This window comes from Euleptes europaea, chromosome 13, assembly GCF_029931775.1.
Source record: "Euleptes europaea isolate rEulEur1 chromosome 13, rEulEur1.hap1, whole genome shotgun sequence".
In the NCBI taxonomy this organism is placed as follows: Eukaryota; Metazoa; Chordata; class Lepidosauria; order Squamata; family Sphaerodactylidae; genus Euleptes; species Euleptes europaea.
Genome location: NC_079324.1, coordinates 20,539,591 through 20,557,940, shown reverse-complemented (window position 1 = coordinate 20,557,940; position 18,350 = coordinate 20,539,591). Strand labels below are relative to the sequence as shown.

The 18,350-nt window shown below is 45.1% G+C and overlaps 2 protein-coding genes across 2 annotated transcripts in view; one reads left to right on the top strand and one right to left on the bottom strand.

Moving 5' to 3' along the window:
- RPL36A (ribosomal protein L36a) overlaps window positions 1–18,350 on the top strand; it is a 102,482-nt gene that overhangs the window by 20,316 nt on the left and 63,816 nt on the right. The gene's annotated exons all lie outside the window — the stretch shown is intronic.
- The window catches only part of TAF7L (TATA-box binding protein associated factor 7 like), a 94,963-nt gene that overhangs the window by 72,527 nt on the left and 4,086 nt on the right, over window positions 1–18,350 (bottom strand). The window contains exons 5-12 of the mRNA XM_056859744.1: window positions 17,829–17,955; window positions 17,184–17,242; window positions 14,162–14,234; window positions 12,390–12,506; window positions 11,572–11,763; window positions 11,330–11,442; window positions 9,983–10,042; window positions 8,234–8,295 (exon numbers count right to left, since the gene is read on the bottom strand). Coding sequence (XP_056715722.1) covers window positions 8,251–8,295; window positions 9,983–10,042; window positions 11,330–11,442; window positions 11,572–11,763; window positions 12,390–12,506; window positions 14,162–14,234; window positions 17,184–17,242; window positions 17,829–17,955 — 786 coding nt within the window. The 3' untranslated portion in view covers window positions 8,234–8,250. The remainder of the gene's footprint in view (window positions 1–8,233; window positions 8,296–9,982; window positions 10,043–11,329; window positions 11,443–11,571; window positions 11,764–12,389; window positions 12,507–14,161; window positions 14,235–17,183; window positions 17,243–17,828; window positions 17,956–18,350) is intronic.

Sequence of the window (18,350 nt, the reverse complement as noted above, 5' to 3'; positions counted from 1 at the left end):
ACAGGAGATCTCCTCCCACCACTGGAGGTTTGGCAAAAACAAAGCACAAATACTAAATAGACAGGCTGTATGAAACAATAGTACTCGGCTCACACAATTATGCAAAAGTGCAACTATATTATTTACAAATACAAGAAGCCAACAGTGATGAAAATGCAAAGATATATACAGTGTTATGTACATAGAAAGACTGTAGCTAAAGAGCTAACATGAAATAGGTAAATCTTGACAATTATTTTCCAAAGGTAAGTACAATGTCTTTTTCTTATATATCTTTTTTCAGGAATCAACAAATGAAGCATGGACCGAGCAGGAACGAGTTGGAAGCGTCCTCCAGATGATTTTTACGCTTTCACTGTCAAAAGACAGCTTCTTCAGCAATCAGCTTCAAAGACGTTGTTGTTCTAAGGTTATATAAGAAATTTATAAGAAAATAATTAGAATTAGCCAGATGGTTTTAAGTATATTATATTAACCTTAGAACAACAACGTCTTTGAAGCTGATGACTGAAGAAGCTGTCTTTTGACAGTGAAAGCGTAAAAATCATCCGGAGGACGCTTCCAACTCGTTCCTGCTCAGTCCATGCTTCATTTGTTGATTCCTGAAAAAAGATATATAAGAAAAAGACATTGTACTTACCTTTCGAAAATAATTGTCAAGATTTACCTATTTCATGTTAGCTCTTTAGCTACAGTCTTTCTATGTACATAACACTGTATATATTTTCATCACTGTTGGCTTCTTGTATTTGTAAATAATATAGTCGCACTTTTGCATAATTGTGTGAGCCGAGTACTATTGTTTCATACCACCTGGAGGTTGGCAACCCTACTTCTCTCTGATTCTATCACTCACTTTGAAAAGCTCCATGATGAAGATAAGGGCCTGGGGCGTCCTCTGCAGTTCGTCCAGGTCGGCGTAGCCTGTGCTGTGATAATCAAACATGTTTCCCATCCCACAGCGATGCTTTTGCCCCTCCAGAGGGTCCATGCCTTTAGCAATTTTCCTCATGCTTTTGGAAACCAAGGCATACATACCGGTGTGCTGGAAGGAAAGAGAGAGAACTGTAAGATTCAGACACGACAGCTCCCTGATTCCTGATCTATTAAGGAGAGTCTCCTGGCTTTTTAAAGAGGAGACTCTTTAAAACAGTTGAAGTCTACTATTTTGATAGTCAACCAGCAATGGCCAAGAGATACTCAAAACCAGACCAGAAGATGGCCTGATACAGACTCATCATTATCAACTCCTTTGCATTGCATGATTAAATTTAATAATGCCAGCTGCAGCAGTCCTCAGCCTTTTTGAGCCTGCAAGCACCTTTAGAATTCTAACAAAGCATGGTGGGCCCAGACACAAAATGGCTGCCCCAGAAGGCGGAGCCAAACATAAAATGGCTTACCTTCAGTCACACAGTAAAGATCTTTGTGCAGTGGTGGCAGCTGCTGCCAAAGCAACTAAAAAACAACAACTGCACAGCCAGTGAAATCTCCAGTGGCCAATCAGAAGCCTTGCTGGGCAAAAGGCCCATCTGGCTCTGCCCACTTTCTAAAAATGCTTGGTGGGCACCAGAAAAGGTGTCAGCGGATGTCATGGTGCCCATGGGCATCATGTAGAGAACCCCTGGTCTACTGAGTACTATTTAATAGTAGGCATACTTGAACATCTGCCCGGTTGTCTGATATCCTGTTTGCCAGTTGCACATAAAAGAATTTTTGTGTGAGCCTGTGACACCATATTTTAAGGATCGATGATCATGTAGATCTTGATGTTCCATATCCGGTTGTAAACCGGAAGTGCTGCCTCGCAAGGGGCCTTTTCCTCTTAGTGGTAAAGGGCCGCTTTATCAGTCAAACTAAGAGGAAAAGTCCCCTCGCGAGGCAGCACTTCCGGCTGTAAATCCCGCAATCCCGACCTCAGCCCCATAGCCTCCCGCCGGAGGGGGGCGGGGACCTGGCAGCCCTATGTATATCATTTATTACAAACTATGATCCAAATAAATAGATCCTGTCCATTTTGCCCACAACCTAGTAAATCTCTGATATGTTGGAAGCGCTTAACCCTCCTCCTCCCTTTCCCCCCTCAACTGGATTTTATTTTAATCCTTTCCTGCCTGTCTCTGATGTCCATTGGAAGGCCTTGGAGACAGAGAATGCTTTATCCAGTTTAACCCAAGTCATACACATTTTTGTGGCATCAAGTCATAGCTCGCTTATGGTGACCCCATAGGGTTTTCAATCCAAGAGACATCCAGAGATGGTTTGCCATTACCTGCCTCCGCATCACAGCCCTGGTATTCCTTGGAGGTCTCCCATCCAAATATTAGCCAGGGTTGAGGCTGAGAGTGTGTGACTGGCCCAAGGTCACCCAGCAAGTTTCCATGGCAGAGTGGGGATTCGAACCAGGATTTCCCAGGTCTGACACCTTAACCACTACACCACACTGGCTCTCAAGCCATACACATACAAAGAGAATAAAGCAGAGAAGTAGCAGATAGGTAGTTGGGTAGGGGTCTGAGCAAATGGTATGTTGCATTGAGCAGTTGTTATACCACCACTTAACGTGGCAACCACATAGCACTGTAGACATCGAAGCCAGCTTTAGAAAGTGGCACAATTTCTTTCTGCAAGCGGGGCTATTGTAGTCTATAATCACATCCATTTTAATAATTGAGATTGGAAGCTGCCTCAGGAGCAATAAACTGAGAGCACTGGATAGAAATATTTCTGATAAGCAGCACAGTTCCAGGTGCAGAACCTGGCATGCAGAGAATCTCAGCTTTACCTGTGATTTGTTTTGTTTAAGAAACCAAACATCTAGCCCTTAAGGCTAAAAATGGTGTGTGTGTGGGGGGGGGGGGGAATGGTAAAATTTCAGAAGCCAGGAAGAAGGAGGATTTTCATCAGTCAAAAGCAGGGGCTTCGGTGCCCTAAAAAGCTTTTTGTCCCCCTATTCCATGATTGGCAGAGATGGCATGATGCAAATATAAATAAATTTACTTAATTTGCCTGGTTCTGTTGATATAGCTTACACCAGGAGTGGGGAACGTCAGGCCCAGGGGCCATTTAAGGCCCGTGAAATCATTTGGTCTGGCCCTTCATGGGTCCTGGCAGATCTCTAGCTCAGAAGGATCTAAGACTGGTGATCCACCCCCTCCCGTGGACAGGAATAGCCTCTATTCAAGGTGGATGTGAGTTTGTTTTGCTGAGAAGAGGAACCTTTTTTTTCCCCTTGAAGAAGAGTCGTTAGCTATGGAGCTGCTAGGACCGCCCAAGAATATAGCAGCCTAATTTTTAAGTTGATAATTTTGAATGGCCCGCGAATGATGTGATAAATATCCAAATGGCCCTTGGCAGAAAAAAGGTTCCCCACCCCTGGCTTACACAGTGTTTTAGGGAGCAAGCCTAAGCAGGTCTATTCAGAAGTAAATCCCATTTTATTCTGTGGTGCTTACAGAAAACTGTTAACTTTGGAATCACCTAGGTGCCAAATTTGTATGGCCTGCCCTATCCCATCCCTCAAGCTCCAGGTAAATGACTATGGAATGTATTGGCCAATACGATTTTTCATTGATTGATGATATACCCAGCTGTACGACATTGGAAATACATTACAAGACCTCTGTGTGAGCCAATTTAAATGGTGAAAATTCCATGTTTTACAACGACACGTGACAACAGGCCACACAATATAGAAGGTTATTACTTTACAGCATACCTTGTATGTATTTCTGGATGTTTCTAAAATACGTGTATATGTATATAACTAACCATCACCGCATGGAATTCTGAGAGCACGCTTTGATGTGCTCCTGTATATTTTGTTAAATTACCCTGGCTGATAGAGAACTGATGGAAGCATGAGCCCTGAGTGGGTTTCTTGGGAAACAGCTCACTAACCCAGTTTTGGCTTTCTTCTCCTAGCGTCATCATTTAAAGGAAGAAAAGGAACTGCAAAGCATTTAACAGAGACTTTTCTAACAAGTAGAAATCTGTAAACTATAACAATCTTGCGCCAACAGTTTCTAACTCCTACGAAATACAGAAGAAAGATTATAATTGTGTGTGTTCAGCTTTAAGACTGCATAGGCTGTGCCTTACAGAAGGTCATTGAATTGCTAATTGCTGGGGCTTGTTTTGAAAGTGTTTATTGGCTAATAGAATTAACTTGCTGCCAGAACCTCCTTATAGCTTTATTCAACAGATGGGCGCTTGTGTTTTGCATACTAAATATATATATGACCACTGAAGAAAGCCACATATGCTGAAATGCGTTTGGGTTACTTATTGGTCATTTACATTGATTTTTTATCATCAACTATGTTGGAAAATAAGCAACTATTTTTATATATAAATAATGTCAGTATTTTGTTATAATTTTCAGTTCAACTGTTAGGTTCTTTTTCCAAGTAAATTACAACCTTTCTTTCTCTTCCATGCTGTCCCAATAACCAACGGAGATTTTCACTATCATGCCCATTTCACGGATGGAAAAGCTCAGGCCAAGAGTGGGCCATTCTTTCAAGGCCATAGAGTGAGTTTATGGTGAGCAGATATTTGAACCCAGACCCTTCTAGTCCAAGTTTCTTTTCCAGTATCCTCTTTTGCTGCACCTCTGCTATAGTGCTGAGATTCCAGAAATTGTATTCTCTACCTAAAGGGTGCATTATAGGTCAGGCCCCGTGGTGCAGAGTGGTAAGCTGCAGTACTACAGTCAAAGGCTCTGTTCACAACCTGAGTTCGATCCCAACAGAAGTCGGTTTGAGGTAGCCTGCTCCAGGCTGACTCAGCCTTCCATCCTTCCGAGGTCAGTAAAATGAGTACCCGGCTTGCTGGGGGTAAAGTGTAGATGACTGGGGAAGGCAATGGCAAACCACCCCGTAAACATAGTCTGCCTAGTAAACGTTGGGATGTGACGTCACCCATGGGTCAGGAATACTTTTACCTTTATAGGACTGGCACAGCTGCATACTCACAATAGGATCACACCAGAACTCTGCCACCTCGCCGATCCTCATGGAAGTCAACAAGATCTCCCATACCTCGATTTTGAACATCTTTCCTACAATGATCTCCATGGGGATTCCAGACTCACGACTGTCATCTATGACCATTCGCTCAAAGTCATCCTTCAGTGTCTGGAAGTGGAAAACGATCTGCATCCAAGATGGATGAAAATTAACAAGTGTTAGACTCCAGGTAGTCCAAATCTAGACAACTGGAAGTCCTGGCCTTCCACTGTGCTTAACACCCAACTTTCATGTCTAGTACGCAGGAGAGAGTCAGCTTCCAGTTCATAGTTGGAAGATTATTTGAAATTATTCTCTTTTCTTCTGATGGTAAGGTCTAGAAGCACTGGATCACTGATAGATGAGACAGTAGCTCAAAGAATAAACCTTTACTGCTCTAACATCTAGACCATGTTATCTAACAAGCCTTCTCCTCCCATCTGCTTGTCTGTCTGAGTATTATTAGATGTTAAGTAAATGGCTACCTGAGGCAGGACCTTCCCTGTGGTGGCACCTTAACTGTGGAACTACCTTCCCAAGCACATCCATCTGGCGCCCATGTTACCATCTGGCACTAGGATAAGTACCATCCCATTCTCTTGAGCTTTCACTAGCAAATGAAGCCAACCAACATTATTTTAACTGCTATTCTGTTCTGGATTTAAAGTATTGTGTTGGTGTTAATGTATAGTTCTGTATCTTTTAAAAATATTATAAATTGCCTTCAAGGCCAATCTTGACAGAAAGGAAGGCTATAAACGTTTACCTTTTTCAAAGTGAGCTTTGGAACCCAAAAAAACTGTCAGACACTAGGGATTACAGACAGGATGGAAGGAAACAGAGCCAGGATCCTGGGGTGCTAGGGAAGAATTATCCGGGACCACAGTTCCTTAACACAGCTGCTTCAAAGTAGATCTACACTACACCTCTGTGTACCACTTTAGTGCTAGCAAGTTTACCTTGCTCCCCTCTTTGAAATCCGGCAGCTCCCCGTGGCCTCCGTGTAAAATCTTTTTCTTTACTCCTTCCACATTAAGCAGGTACGTTTCCTCCATGGCTGAATTGCCGGCAGGTCCTTCTCGTTCTCCAGGTGATGTGGGGTTGGTTCCCTACTCTTTGAAATGCCTTCTCGGCAACCCCCCCCCCAACTCTGTTTTGACGGGCCTTGATTCCGGTTGGGGGGCTCCAAGCCCTAAAGCCAGTCACAACTCACTGGGACAGAAGCAATCCCTGCTCTAAGGGAAACTCTTTCTGAAGCAGCGGGTGACCTCTCTCCGTCCCCCAACGCCTTCTCTGGTGGATTCTACTCTGCCTTTCTGATGCTCTCCCTGCCCTACCAGGTTAATCCAGGATTTGCCAGTTTAATGTTTGAAAGCAGATTAAGCTACTTAATAAATGAGTGCCATCCTGACATCATTCTGGGTGTTGCCAGAGAACATCCCCATCCTAGATCTTGTTAGAGGAAATGGTAAACCTAGCCAGGCTGTATCAACTGAAGACCAGAGTTGGGGATCAGAAGGGAATTCTGCTATATGCTCCTATGTACAAATTCCCTGCACAAACGGCAAGGGAGGAGGGTTGTAGCTAGGGCTGCCAACCTCCAGGTGAGGCCTGGACATCTCCTGGAATTACAAATTATCTCTAGACACCACACATCAGTTTTCCTGGAGGAAATGGCCGCTTTTCCAAAACAGGCATCACATATATCATACAAATTGAGAGAGTTAAAATATTATATCTTCTTTCACCATGAAAGCCCCCCTCTCCAAAGACTACACGGCTGCAACAGTTTATTCCTGTATGTTTGATGCTTTCATAAATAATAAAATGGAAAGAAGAGGAGGAGGTTTTTATATGCCAACTTTCTCTGCCACTTAAGGAAGAATCAAACCAGTTTAAAATCCCCTTCCCCTCCCCACCACAGACACCCTGTAAGGTAGGTGGAGCTGAGAGAGCTCTAAGAGAGCTGTGACTAGCCCAATGTCACCCAGCTGCCTTCATGTGTAGGAGTGGGGAAGCCACCTCAGTTCACCAGATTAGAGTTCGCTGCTTGTGTGAAGGAGTAGGGAATCAAACCCGGTTCTCCAGATTAGAGTCCACCACTCCAAATCACCGCTCTTACCACGCTGGCTCTAGGTATATAAGGTATATTTAGAGGTCTGAATGCATCTTTTTTTAAAGGTTTTTATAAAGCACACCACCTAACAGTTCTAAGAACAAGCAGAATAGACATTCAAACAACTTATACATGCATGATTTTACCTGATAATTGAGATTGTGGCCGCAAACACCATTCAGCATTCATTTTGTAAGGTCCTTTGCTTAATGGTTAAAGAATACAGTACAGCATAAAGGGGAAACGAAGAAGAGATTATAAAAATTAAGAAGCCATTCCACCCCTCAGTTTTGGGGCCTTAAGAACATACTGCTGTCAGCATTTGAAATCATACGAGGTCAAGAAAGCTTTTCTTAAGAGCTGAAGATAGTTTCAGGAGGGTGACCATGGTGGTCTGCAGAACAGTTAGATGTGAGTCCAATAGCAACTTAGAGCCCAAGAAGATTTGGGGGGGTATGACCTTTCGAATATGATCTCTGTTAAAGAGCTGCGTTTCTCCTATTGCTCTGCAGTACTGTTGATAATGGAAAGGTGTTTAAAAAACACTCTGGAACATGAACACACATGCAACTTTATTCACTTTCATTTTGTATGGATAAATATGGAATGATATCAGCGGAAGGTTAGCATGAAACCCCACGCCTTTTTTGCAAAAGCGTATTTATTGATAAGGGGAAGAAGGTGCCCCGCCCAGGCACCCCCTTGAGCCACTCCTCCAGATAACAACTCAATCCACGTTGCTCCACATTGCTCCCAAAGGGCAACTAGTTGAAAACAATAAACAATAAATGTTGCACTTTAGCTAATTTGTAAGTTTAAAAAAGTCGGTGTTTTTAGAGACTGGGATGCTTGCAACGGCACTTCCCCTTTCAACAGTGTACACAAACCATATGACTGTCTCAAGGGTCATCTCATTTTCACTGGTGTCCGCATTTTTTGGTTTATGTCTATGAAGACAACAACCAGCTCCCGGAAGAAACCAGACCATAACAGGAGCCTGTTGGTCAGTCCTGGAACATAATGAGTTCCCACTGGCAATTTTCCGTTTTCAAGTTCCAAAGGAAGGTTCTGGAACTCTCTGGATGGCACAGCCTCCGGTACTTCCGAGGGGATTCAGGCTCAGCCTCACTTCTCCATAAGGGCTTCCAGCTGCTCCTGAAGAGAGGCCAACTGCAGAGAAAAGGGATGGCGTTGTTAGCCCTTATTATTCAAGATCCAGAAGCTGTTCCGGCTACATCTAAAACCTTTCTCTGAGACCTTTCCCTCCCGGCCACCATCACTGCTGAACCCGAGGGATATACCCACACATACATCCCACGCACACCAAGCAATGCCAGCCCTTTCTCCCCTTCTCATGCTCCACTCTCTCATTCGCTGAGAAGCCGTGGCTTTCCCCCCAACAGCGCCATTCTTTTCTCTACCTTTCTCCCCACAATTGTCCTCTCACCACCAGCACAGTCTTGTCTTTCAAGAGACAAAAAGTAGACTTTCAATCCCTGCCGCCCTCTAACAGGTCAAACAACCCAACCCTCAACGGCTGTAAGCCACGAGCCTTCAGAACTGTAGGTAATATTTAGCAGGGCGGCCTGGAGCACATGAACACATGAAGGTGCCTTATACTGAATCAGACCCTTGGTCCAGCCAAGTCAGTGTTGAATACTCAGACCAGTAGCAGCTCTCCAGGGTCTCAGGCAGAGGTCTTTCACATCACCTACCAGCCTAGTTCCTTTAACTGGAGATGCCGGAGATTGAACCTGGGACCTTCTACGTGCCAAGCAGAAGCTCTACCGCTGAGCCACAGCCCCTTCCAAAGTTACATCCTGAGTCAACAGACTTAGAGAGGTATAATACTGTTGGGGTTGCACTTTAAGGAGCCAGAGCAGAAGATGGAGCCTCCATGAAACACTGTTGGGCAATGGGAGGGGAGCCTGGGTAAACTCCCCATTTAGGGTGTAATCTGTCCTAGCCTTGGGAAGTCACCTTGAATGAATGAAAGGGACAGCAAAAGGCTCCTTTAGAGCGGCCACAATGAAGTTTAAGGTTAGTACACAAGCCACATTCAGACATCATGACAACCTGAGGTTAGTCATTATAAGGACTTCAGAAAGTCCTCGGGTTTGAATGCTCCTTGTTACTGAAGTCTTCCTGGTTTGAAACAAACTGTGATCCTGCTCGAGGCTAGGGAAAAAAGCTGAAGTTTGTGATTCTGACATTGGCAAACTATGGTTTGCTGCACGTCAGAAAGTACTTTCTGACGTGCAGCAAAACTATGGTTTTTAGAGACAAAGATGCCTGCTACAACATTTCCCCTTTCAATAGTGTACACAACTGTGGAACTACGGAGACCAGTGAAATAAGATTTCCCTTGAGGGATAGTCATGTGGTTTGTGTACACTATTGACAGGGGAAATGTAGCTAACCCCCTGGTCTCTAAAAACCATAGTTTTGCTGCAAGACAGAAAGTACAACTGCGATGGAACGTAGGAGGAGGCAGGGAGGGAACGTCTGAGTCCAAGAAATGCCAAGACTAGTTCCCATAACTGAATACCGCTAGACTGAAAAAGGAGACATCAGTGATGCAAAAGGAAAGAAAGGCTGTGTCTGCCAGGTGATCCAAGAACATCTCCACTTAAGAGATGCTCAGCTACAGTACGTAGCATTTGCTGGTGGCTCAGCTTCACGCTCAAGATTACCGAGCACGGTAAATCCGTTCCCGATGAAAAGCTTTTCCTACTCAAAGCACACTGGGGCGGTTTGACACACTGTTGACAAGTTTGCAGGTTTCTGCCGCTTGGTGGTTTGCAAGCAGGTCGGGCCCCTGTTCCACTCAGCGGCGCTGCAGATGTAAACGACTTACCTCCTGCTTCTCCCGCTCTTCCTGCTGCTTGAACTCATCCAGCACAGCTTGGAGACGGGTCTGGAAAAAAGAAGAAAACACGACCATTGTTGCTGAGATTCTCTATGTGAAGACACAACTTCATATTTTTTTTTGAGAGGACAGGGTGTACACCAGGGTCTCCTGCTTGCACTGACCCCCACTTAGGTATATCACAAAGGAGTAGGGTTGCCAGCTCCAGGTTGGGAAATACTTGGAGATTTGGGGCCTAAGGAGAGCAGGGTTTGGAGAGGGGAGGGACTTCAATGCCATAGAGTCCCATTGCCAAAGTGGCCATTTCCTCCAGGTGAGCTGATCTCTTATCGGCTGGAGATCATTTGTAATAGCGAAAGATCTCCAGCCACCACCTGGAGGTTGGCAACCCTACAAAGGAGGGCAGTTCATTTACTGAGAACATTTCTATCCCACCCTTCCACAAAAACAGCGCTCAGCGCAGCTCATGAAGCTAGAAACCCAAAAGGGGGGGGAGACCACATCATAAACTAGAAATCCTGAGCAGTAGTAGAAACAGCCTAAAATCCAAAACACCAAGGAGCAATGAAATGCCAACCAAATTTAAAAAGCCAAAGCATCAAAAGCAACATAATAAAATCAAACTGTGAAGCCAACAATCAGCAGTAAAAAAAGAGAGGGAAGTACAAGCCGTGGCGTTTGCATAATCTGATTTGTAACACTGATGTAAGATTTCCACAAGCCTAACAGGCCACAGAGTAAGGTGAAACAAGAAAGTGTTGCCTTGTTCCCCTTACAAAACAATTGCTTATTCATTTTTGGAACTTCCCTGATGACTAGCAAGGAAGTGAGTCCAAGTCATCTGGCTATCTGGGACATCTTTTTCTACTGAATCAGATGCCTCCTGGTTATAAAGCCACTGTTCAAGGAGGGTTTCCTGGCTATCTGGGACATCGATCTGCCTAACTAGGCTGCTCCTGGTTATAAACCTTCCCTAATCCCAGGAGTCTCGTGGCGCAGAGTGGTAAACTGGAGTACTACCGTCAAAAACTCTGCTCACGACCTGAGTTCGATCCCGACAGAAGTCAGTTTCAGGTAGCCAGCTCAAGGTTGACTCCGCCTTCCATCCTTCCGAGGTCAGTAACATGAGTACCCAGCTTGCTGGGGGTAAAGTGTAGACAACTGGGGAAGGTAATGGCAAGCCACCCCGTAAGCATAGTCTGCCTAGTAAACGTCGGGAAGTGACATCACCCCATGGGTCAGGAATTACCTGGTGCTTGCACAGGGGACTACCTTTAGCTTTTTTTAATCTCAGCTGAATAGAGTGAGGAACAGGGACCCTGAGACTGGACTCACCTTGAGGGCCAGGTTCTCTACTCTCATGATGAGATCTTCTTGGCGCTTCCGGCGCTCCTGGGTCTCCTGCAGCCTGTCTTTCAGGTTGTCAATCTGCTTCAGGATCCCCAGGGCTGGAAGACAGAACACAGAAGTTGGCATCCTCAGTGAAATAAACCATATGTATTTCACCGCATGTCCTTGCAGAAACCACCAATTCAAGTCACCCATCAGCATGGGCCCCACCCCCTCCGGGTGCTCACCTATCTGGTTGGTCCCTTCGTTCTCTGGCTGTGGTCCGTCCGACTCGTTCAGCTTGCCTTGCAACCTTCTCTCCAGATCTTCTTCTGTATCCATGATGTTTAGGTCTTCATCGTCATGGTGATCCCTCTCATCTTCATCTTCGCTGCTGCTACTGATGTCATTAAATATCTCCCTGAGTTCATCATGTTCGACTTGGGTAAAGCAGCAAAGGGGAAAAAGGGAGGATGGGTGAAGACAGTTGACAAATTCTTAACGTCACGATAAATTTCAGCCTGAAAGATGCTGCCAACATTGCAGTTTCATCCATCCATCTCCTCTACCGGCATGTTTTAGACGCATCCTTCTTCCTTAAAGAGGCTGCCAGAAATTCCAGCCCTGCTTCAGGGCTCCAAGAGTAAACTATTCTATACTCCGAAGTCAGTCTGGCAAAATGAACCACAGATGTATTTAAGAGAAGTCGGTGGGGTATATGGCTAGAGAGTTGGAGCAGGACTGGGGAGACCAGAGTTCAAATCCCCACTCACTCATGAAGCTTGCCAGATGATCATTGGACAGCTGCGCTTTCTCACCCCATCCCATAGGATAAAAAGGGAGGAGGAAACCTTATGTATGTCACCCAGAGCTCCTTGGGAAAAGGCTGGGATAAAAAATGGGATGGGCTTAAGAGCAAGCTATGGCAGAGAGGGACCGCCAAGCCAGCATTTTCACCCAGGGCCTGTGGTTTGAGTTCCGCCATCTCGATAGAAGCGTCTAGAACAATCACATGGACTTTCAGGGGGCTGCCGGCTGACAACCAGAGGGAAGAAAGCCGCCCTACCTGAGGAGCCATGGCCCTGCTTGTGTCCAGACATCCCAGGGGAAGAAATATCCAAGCCTGTGAGTGACCCGTGGTGGTCAGCTTCTTTCGTTTCGTCTTCTGCAATGATTTCCCAGCCTGACAGCAGGCACAGAAGAGTCAAAGGAAAACCAGTTCAGTGAGAAGAGGCCTCATGTTTCTAGAGCAACGTCCTTTGGCAAGTGAGAATTCCCATTCTCATCATCCATATAAATCAGTGTCTGTACCTGTTCTGATCTTCCACCCATATTTTTCTCTCCAGCCTAATTAACGCCTTTTGCTTTACTGACCATATTTGACACAAATAAAGTCTTACGTGCTCCTGTACCTATGACCTGAAACTATACTTACTTGCTATCACCTTACTAATCTTACCACCGTGCTAATCTTCTAATGTATTTCTGGTGCCAGATCAAACCCTCTCTCAGCCTCCCCTCACGCTAAGGCTAAGCAAACCCATCATCAACTCTTTCTAGCATAAGCCTACTGCCAGAATGCTCAAAAAAATAAATCAACATGGCCTTGATTGTGACACTGAATGAAAAAAGATTATTTTTCAGTTGAATCTGGACTATCAGGAAGGTTTTTGTTTTAGTCTTTTCAGGCTTCTTGCTGCCATGAAAAGCATGCCGGAACTGCGAGGCAAAAGCCCAGAAGTCAGAGTTTTGGGGTGAACCCATGAAGCTGTCTCATACTGAATCAGACCCTTGGTTCATTGAAGTCAGTATTGGCTACTCAGACTAGCAGCGGCTCTCCAGGGTCTCAGGTAGAGGTCTTTCACATCACCTACTTGCCTGGTCCCTTTAACTGCAGATGCCGGGGATTAAACCTGGGACCTTCTGCATGAGGCTCTTCCACTGAGCCACGGCCCCTCCCACAGAGCCACTATAACATCTTTTGCTCCCTCTGGAATTCCCCACTCCTCCAGGTCCGTATATCTTGGTCTCAATATTGATACGGCAAACGGGGGTTCGTGGGGGGAGAGAGAGACCTGCAGATCATTATTCAAGAAAACAGTTTATTCTGGCAGCTGCGACCCAGAGCACTCTATCGAGTAAAAATCTCTGAGCCCCGATCATACTGAGGAAGGGATATTTATCCAAATTCAAGATATGACAACTCATCAACATTCAGGGTAGGCTGATAGCACTCCAGACATAGAGGCGGCGCAGTACAGTTCAGTTCTATCCAGTTTCTCCTATCAATGTTTATAGTTCACTCTGACTCTCCATGACTCTTAACCCACTTCCTTAGCACACAGACATACAGAGATATTCTGCCCAGCAACAAGCTATTCCCTGGCTGCCCTAATACATTTTACAGAAAGGAAAAGAGATTATTACAAATTGCTAAATCAGTGGATCTTCCATAGTCAGGGGAAGTCTACCTGCTGTCACAATATCCTCTTGTTCTTTCTCCTCCGACTCCCAATCACAGCCAAAACTCAAGTTATAATTACCAAAATAATGTATTAGATGTAATGTATTAGATCTTGTCAACATTTTTGCACTTGCAATGAATTTAGGAAATTGCCTCAACAGTGGAAAGGTAGGTGGGCAACTATTTTATGATAAATTAATAAGAGTATTTTATGTGCATTTGATGGTCTTGTATTACTAGATCCTACAGCAGACCTGGGTGTTTGTATTTGCAGCGTGTGCCTGCAGAGAGTTGTGTTTGTGGGTTACCATTCAGGAGATGCAAGGAGGGTCCACGCAAGGCAAATCCCATTTGGGGTTTTTAAGAAAGGATACGGACGCTGACAGCTTCAGCATCTGTGCTCAGCAGGCGTTTCACCTCCTTCTCCACGTCTGGGGACTCAATGTACTGGGCCAGAGAGGGGGGAAAAGAGAAAAAAAAGGTAGATATTCAACACTCCCAAGTCAGGTGCTGTCTCAGCCAAAAAAATCAGCCCTGTCAGCTGCCGCCCATGCCTCAAACATATTTTGCTGCCTTGGGGACCCTGAGTTGGCTGGAAAAGCAGTATAGAAATGTTTTATGCAAAAAAAAAATTTTTTTATAAAATACTGGCAACCTTTTTGCCTCTTTGCTTTCCAGGACATTCTTATTGCACTCCCAAACCCCTCACTGCCCCCTTTTCTTAGCCCTGATGGTCTCTTGAGTATGCCAAACAAACCTCACCTCCCTCCCCAAAACCCTACTAAAAACCTTAGGACAGGAATGGGTAGGAAGCAACCCTCTAGTGGACTGCAGGGCAATTTCTGGCAGCCTGTCTAATGCCTGCTGGGTGCCGAGTTTCTTCCAATGCTGGGCCAGCTCAGCCAACAAGGCATTTTTGGGGATGTCTATCAGAAAAAGGAGCCCCGTGGCACAGAGTGGTAAGCTACATTACTGCAGTCCAAGCTCTGCTCACGACCTGAGTTTGATCCCAACGGAAGTTGGTTTCAGGTAGCTGGCTCAAGGTTGACTCATCCTCCCATCCTTCCGAGGTCGGTAAAATGAGTACCCAGCTTTCTGGGGGTAAAGGGAAGAAGACTGGGGAAGGCAATGGCAAAACCACCCCCCAAACACAGTCTGCTTAGTAAACATCGGGATGAGAGTAGAGATCTGGGATTCCTGTCTCATTACTAATGCTGATTTCTCCACGCCTATTCCCCCTCTGCATATCACACCTAATCCAATCACACCTGCTAATGTCATTTACTTGCTTTTGACATTTACACACTATTGCCATTGTGTGTCTAATTCACTCTTCTCTCCTTAAGGATAGATGAACTCACATTCTAGCCTTATCTGAAGAAGTGAGCTGAAAGCTCATATATCCTGCCAGAAATTTTGTTAGTCTTTAAGGTGCTACTGGACTTTTGCTCTTTTCTATTGTGCAGAAGGCTACTCCTGCCTTAGAAAGCAACAGTTGGCTGGATTCATTCATTTTCTCAGCACAGGTTTCCCCCCAATCTGAAGAAGCCTGAGAATGTCCTCTAGTATTTTGTTTAAAACATTTTATGCCACCTTTCCAACAACCTTATGATCCCCAAGGCGGCAACCAGTCAAAAACATTAAAACAACTGTAAAAAATTAAACAGCACACATAAATGGGAAGGGTGTTGTTGTTTTTAAAAAAAAATAAAGACAGCCTGGTACTGTTCCTACAAATGCTTGAAGCAAGAGGTGTCTCTTGAAACACTGCTCCCTGTTCATGTTATATTTTTCAATACAATGAGCAGACTTCCCCCTCCTCAGTTCTCTGCAGGTCAGAGTAATTACATGGAGCTCAGCAGCACGTTGCCAAAGAATACTGCCTATATCTTATCTGAAATTCTGAATGAAGTTGGTTTTTATATGCCGACTTTTTCTACTACTTAAGGAAGAATCAAACCGGCTTACAATCACCTTCCCTCCCCCCCCAACAGACACCCTGTGAGGTAGGTGGGGCTGAGAGAGTGTGACTAGCCCAAGGTCACCCAGCTGGCTTCATGTGGAGGAGTGGGGAAACCAACCCGGTTCACCAGATTAGCATCCGCCGCTCATGTGGAGGAGTGGGGAATCAAACCCAGTTCTCCAGATTAGAGGGCACCGCTCCTAACCACCTCTACACCATGCTGGCTCTGAACATGATGTCCTGGGTAACCTTAAAGGCTAACACATTGACTGAGGCAGTTTTTGTAGGGCAAAAGCTTTCATCAGGTGCACGACCTCTTGAATGCAAGTGCTGTGTAGAAATGGAGGCTGCACAGAGAGGGATCAGAGCCTCAAGTGGAAAAACTAGCAGAGGCAGAAAAGATTTATTTGTTCACTTTCATAACTGTTTCTCTCCCCTCCTGTCCATCTTATTGCCCCCTTCTTCTCCAGCTCCTTGACATGAGAAAGTCCGGACGTAAAGGGTGTAGCAATTTGTGTTTTCTAAGGATTGTAGCTCTGCATTTAACATCTAATGCACACTGGACTAGGACTTCACACCATGTCCTGAAACACTGTCCATTCCCCTTGTTTTGGTAACATCCAGGCTGAAGAAGAGTTCTGGAGAATGCAAAAACTCACACACTTACGTGTTACTTGGTTGATCCTAATACACGGCATTAAGTGGACTGTGTTCTGGGTTTCTTGGATTTTATGTGGGGACTGACCAGGCAGCCACCAACTTGTGTAACATTCTAATATCCCCCCAGTCTCTCACTAACAGTGCAATCCCATGTACAGCAAGATTTGAGCCCAGTAGCACCTTAAAAAACAAGATTTCCAGGGTGTAAGCATTTAAGAGTCAACGCTCCCTTGATCTGAGGAAAGGAGTTTTGACTCTCGAAAGATTATACCCTGGAAATAATCTTGGTCTTGGAAGGTATTAATGGACTAGAATCTTGCTGTTCTAATGCAGATCAACATAACTACACTCCTGAAACTATCCTAAGCAAAGTTACCCCAGTCCACGCACCTAGATTGGAGTAAATCCTGCATAGGACTGTGCTGTAAGAAACTCCTTTAAAGCTGAACTCTGTGTAGGACTGCACTGTCAAGAAGTTCCTTTAAAGCTGAACAATGCTCGGGGCAGAATTTATGGCTCTGAGTTGGTTTTGAAAATGCCTTTCCTCCTTCGCCCTGATCTCTGAACAAATGGCAGTTTTAGCCCTGGCATGTCCAAGCAACAAATATTACATCATTTAATAAATAACTGAGTTTTTGAGGCTCGTCATGCACAAAGGGATTCTGTGAGAACTGTCCTGTTCTTTCCCATGGTGGAAGGAGTGTGTGTTGATCCTTTGATTTGTACAACAAAGCTCCTGCTACACGGGGGGTGGTGGTGGTGATGCAACTCACCTTCTTCTTGGCTGTCTTTCTGAACCGCCTCTTCCTAACGTTCTTCAATGGGAGAGTGACTGGAAGAAAGCAGCAAATCCGTTAGCAGAAAGGAGAGTAGGAGACGCGAAGGGCACGCGAACGACTAAAGAAACTGTCCTCCCTCTCCTGCCCTTGTCGCCAAGTGAGGCAGAAGAGAACAGCCACAGGCTCCCTCTGAAGAGGTGGAACAAAGGCCGGTATTCTTTGCTGCAGAAATGAATGAAGGTGAGTGGGTGGTCCCTTGGGCAGCATTGCTAAGCATTCTCTCACTTCTTTCAGGATCAGTGGAAAGAAAAAGAAGCAGAAGAAGAGTTGGTTTTTATATGCCACCTTTCTCTGCCACTTAAGGGAGAATCAAACTGGCTTACAATCACCTTCCCTTCCCCACAACAGACACCCTGTGAGGTACATGGCGCTGAGAGAGTGTGACTAGCCCAAGCTGGCTTCATGTGTAGGAGTGGGGAAACAAATCCAGTTCATCAGGTTAGCCTCTGCCACTCATGTGGAGGTGCGGGAAATCAAACCTGGTTCTCCAGATCACAGTCCACTGCTCCAAACCACCGCTCTTAACCACTACAAAGACTGAATGGGAAAGAGGAACAGGGTGAGAATTCCTCTACTCACTGCCATGGTTCCAGATGAACTTCTTCTCTCGATCCTTGTCCTTCTTCTTGTTGGCTCTGGGGTCTGTACTTGTTGCTGGCTCTTCCAAAGGGGGGTACAGCTCACCATCCACAGTGCACACAAGCATCTGAAGTCCCCCAAATATGAAAGAGATAACTGCAGATATAGGAAAGCCTCCAGGCAGACTCAATGCTTCATTAATAATGGTATCAGCAGACAAGCATCTAAAGGATGTATGAAGCTGATTTATACTGAGCCAGAACCTTCATCTAACAATGTTAGCCTTGTTGACTCTGGATGGCAATGACTCTCTAGGGTCTTCCACATCACCTACAAACTAATTATTTTAACTGGAGAGACCAGGAAATAGAACCTGGGACCTTCAGCATGCAAAGCAGGTGCTCTCCCATTCAGCCACAGTCCCTCCTAAGATCAAGAAGTTCAAGTTTCAAGAAGGAATTTTCAGTGCTCAAGGATAGGATAAAAGGACAGCTAAACTGTAAGAAGTTACATTATGGACTT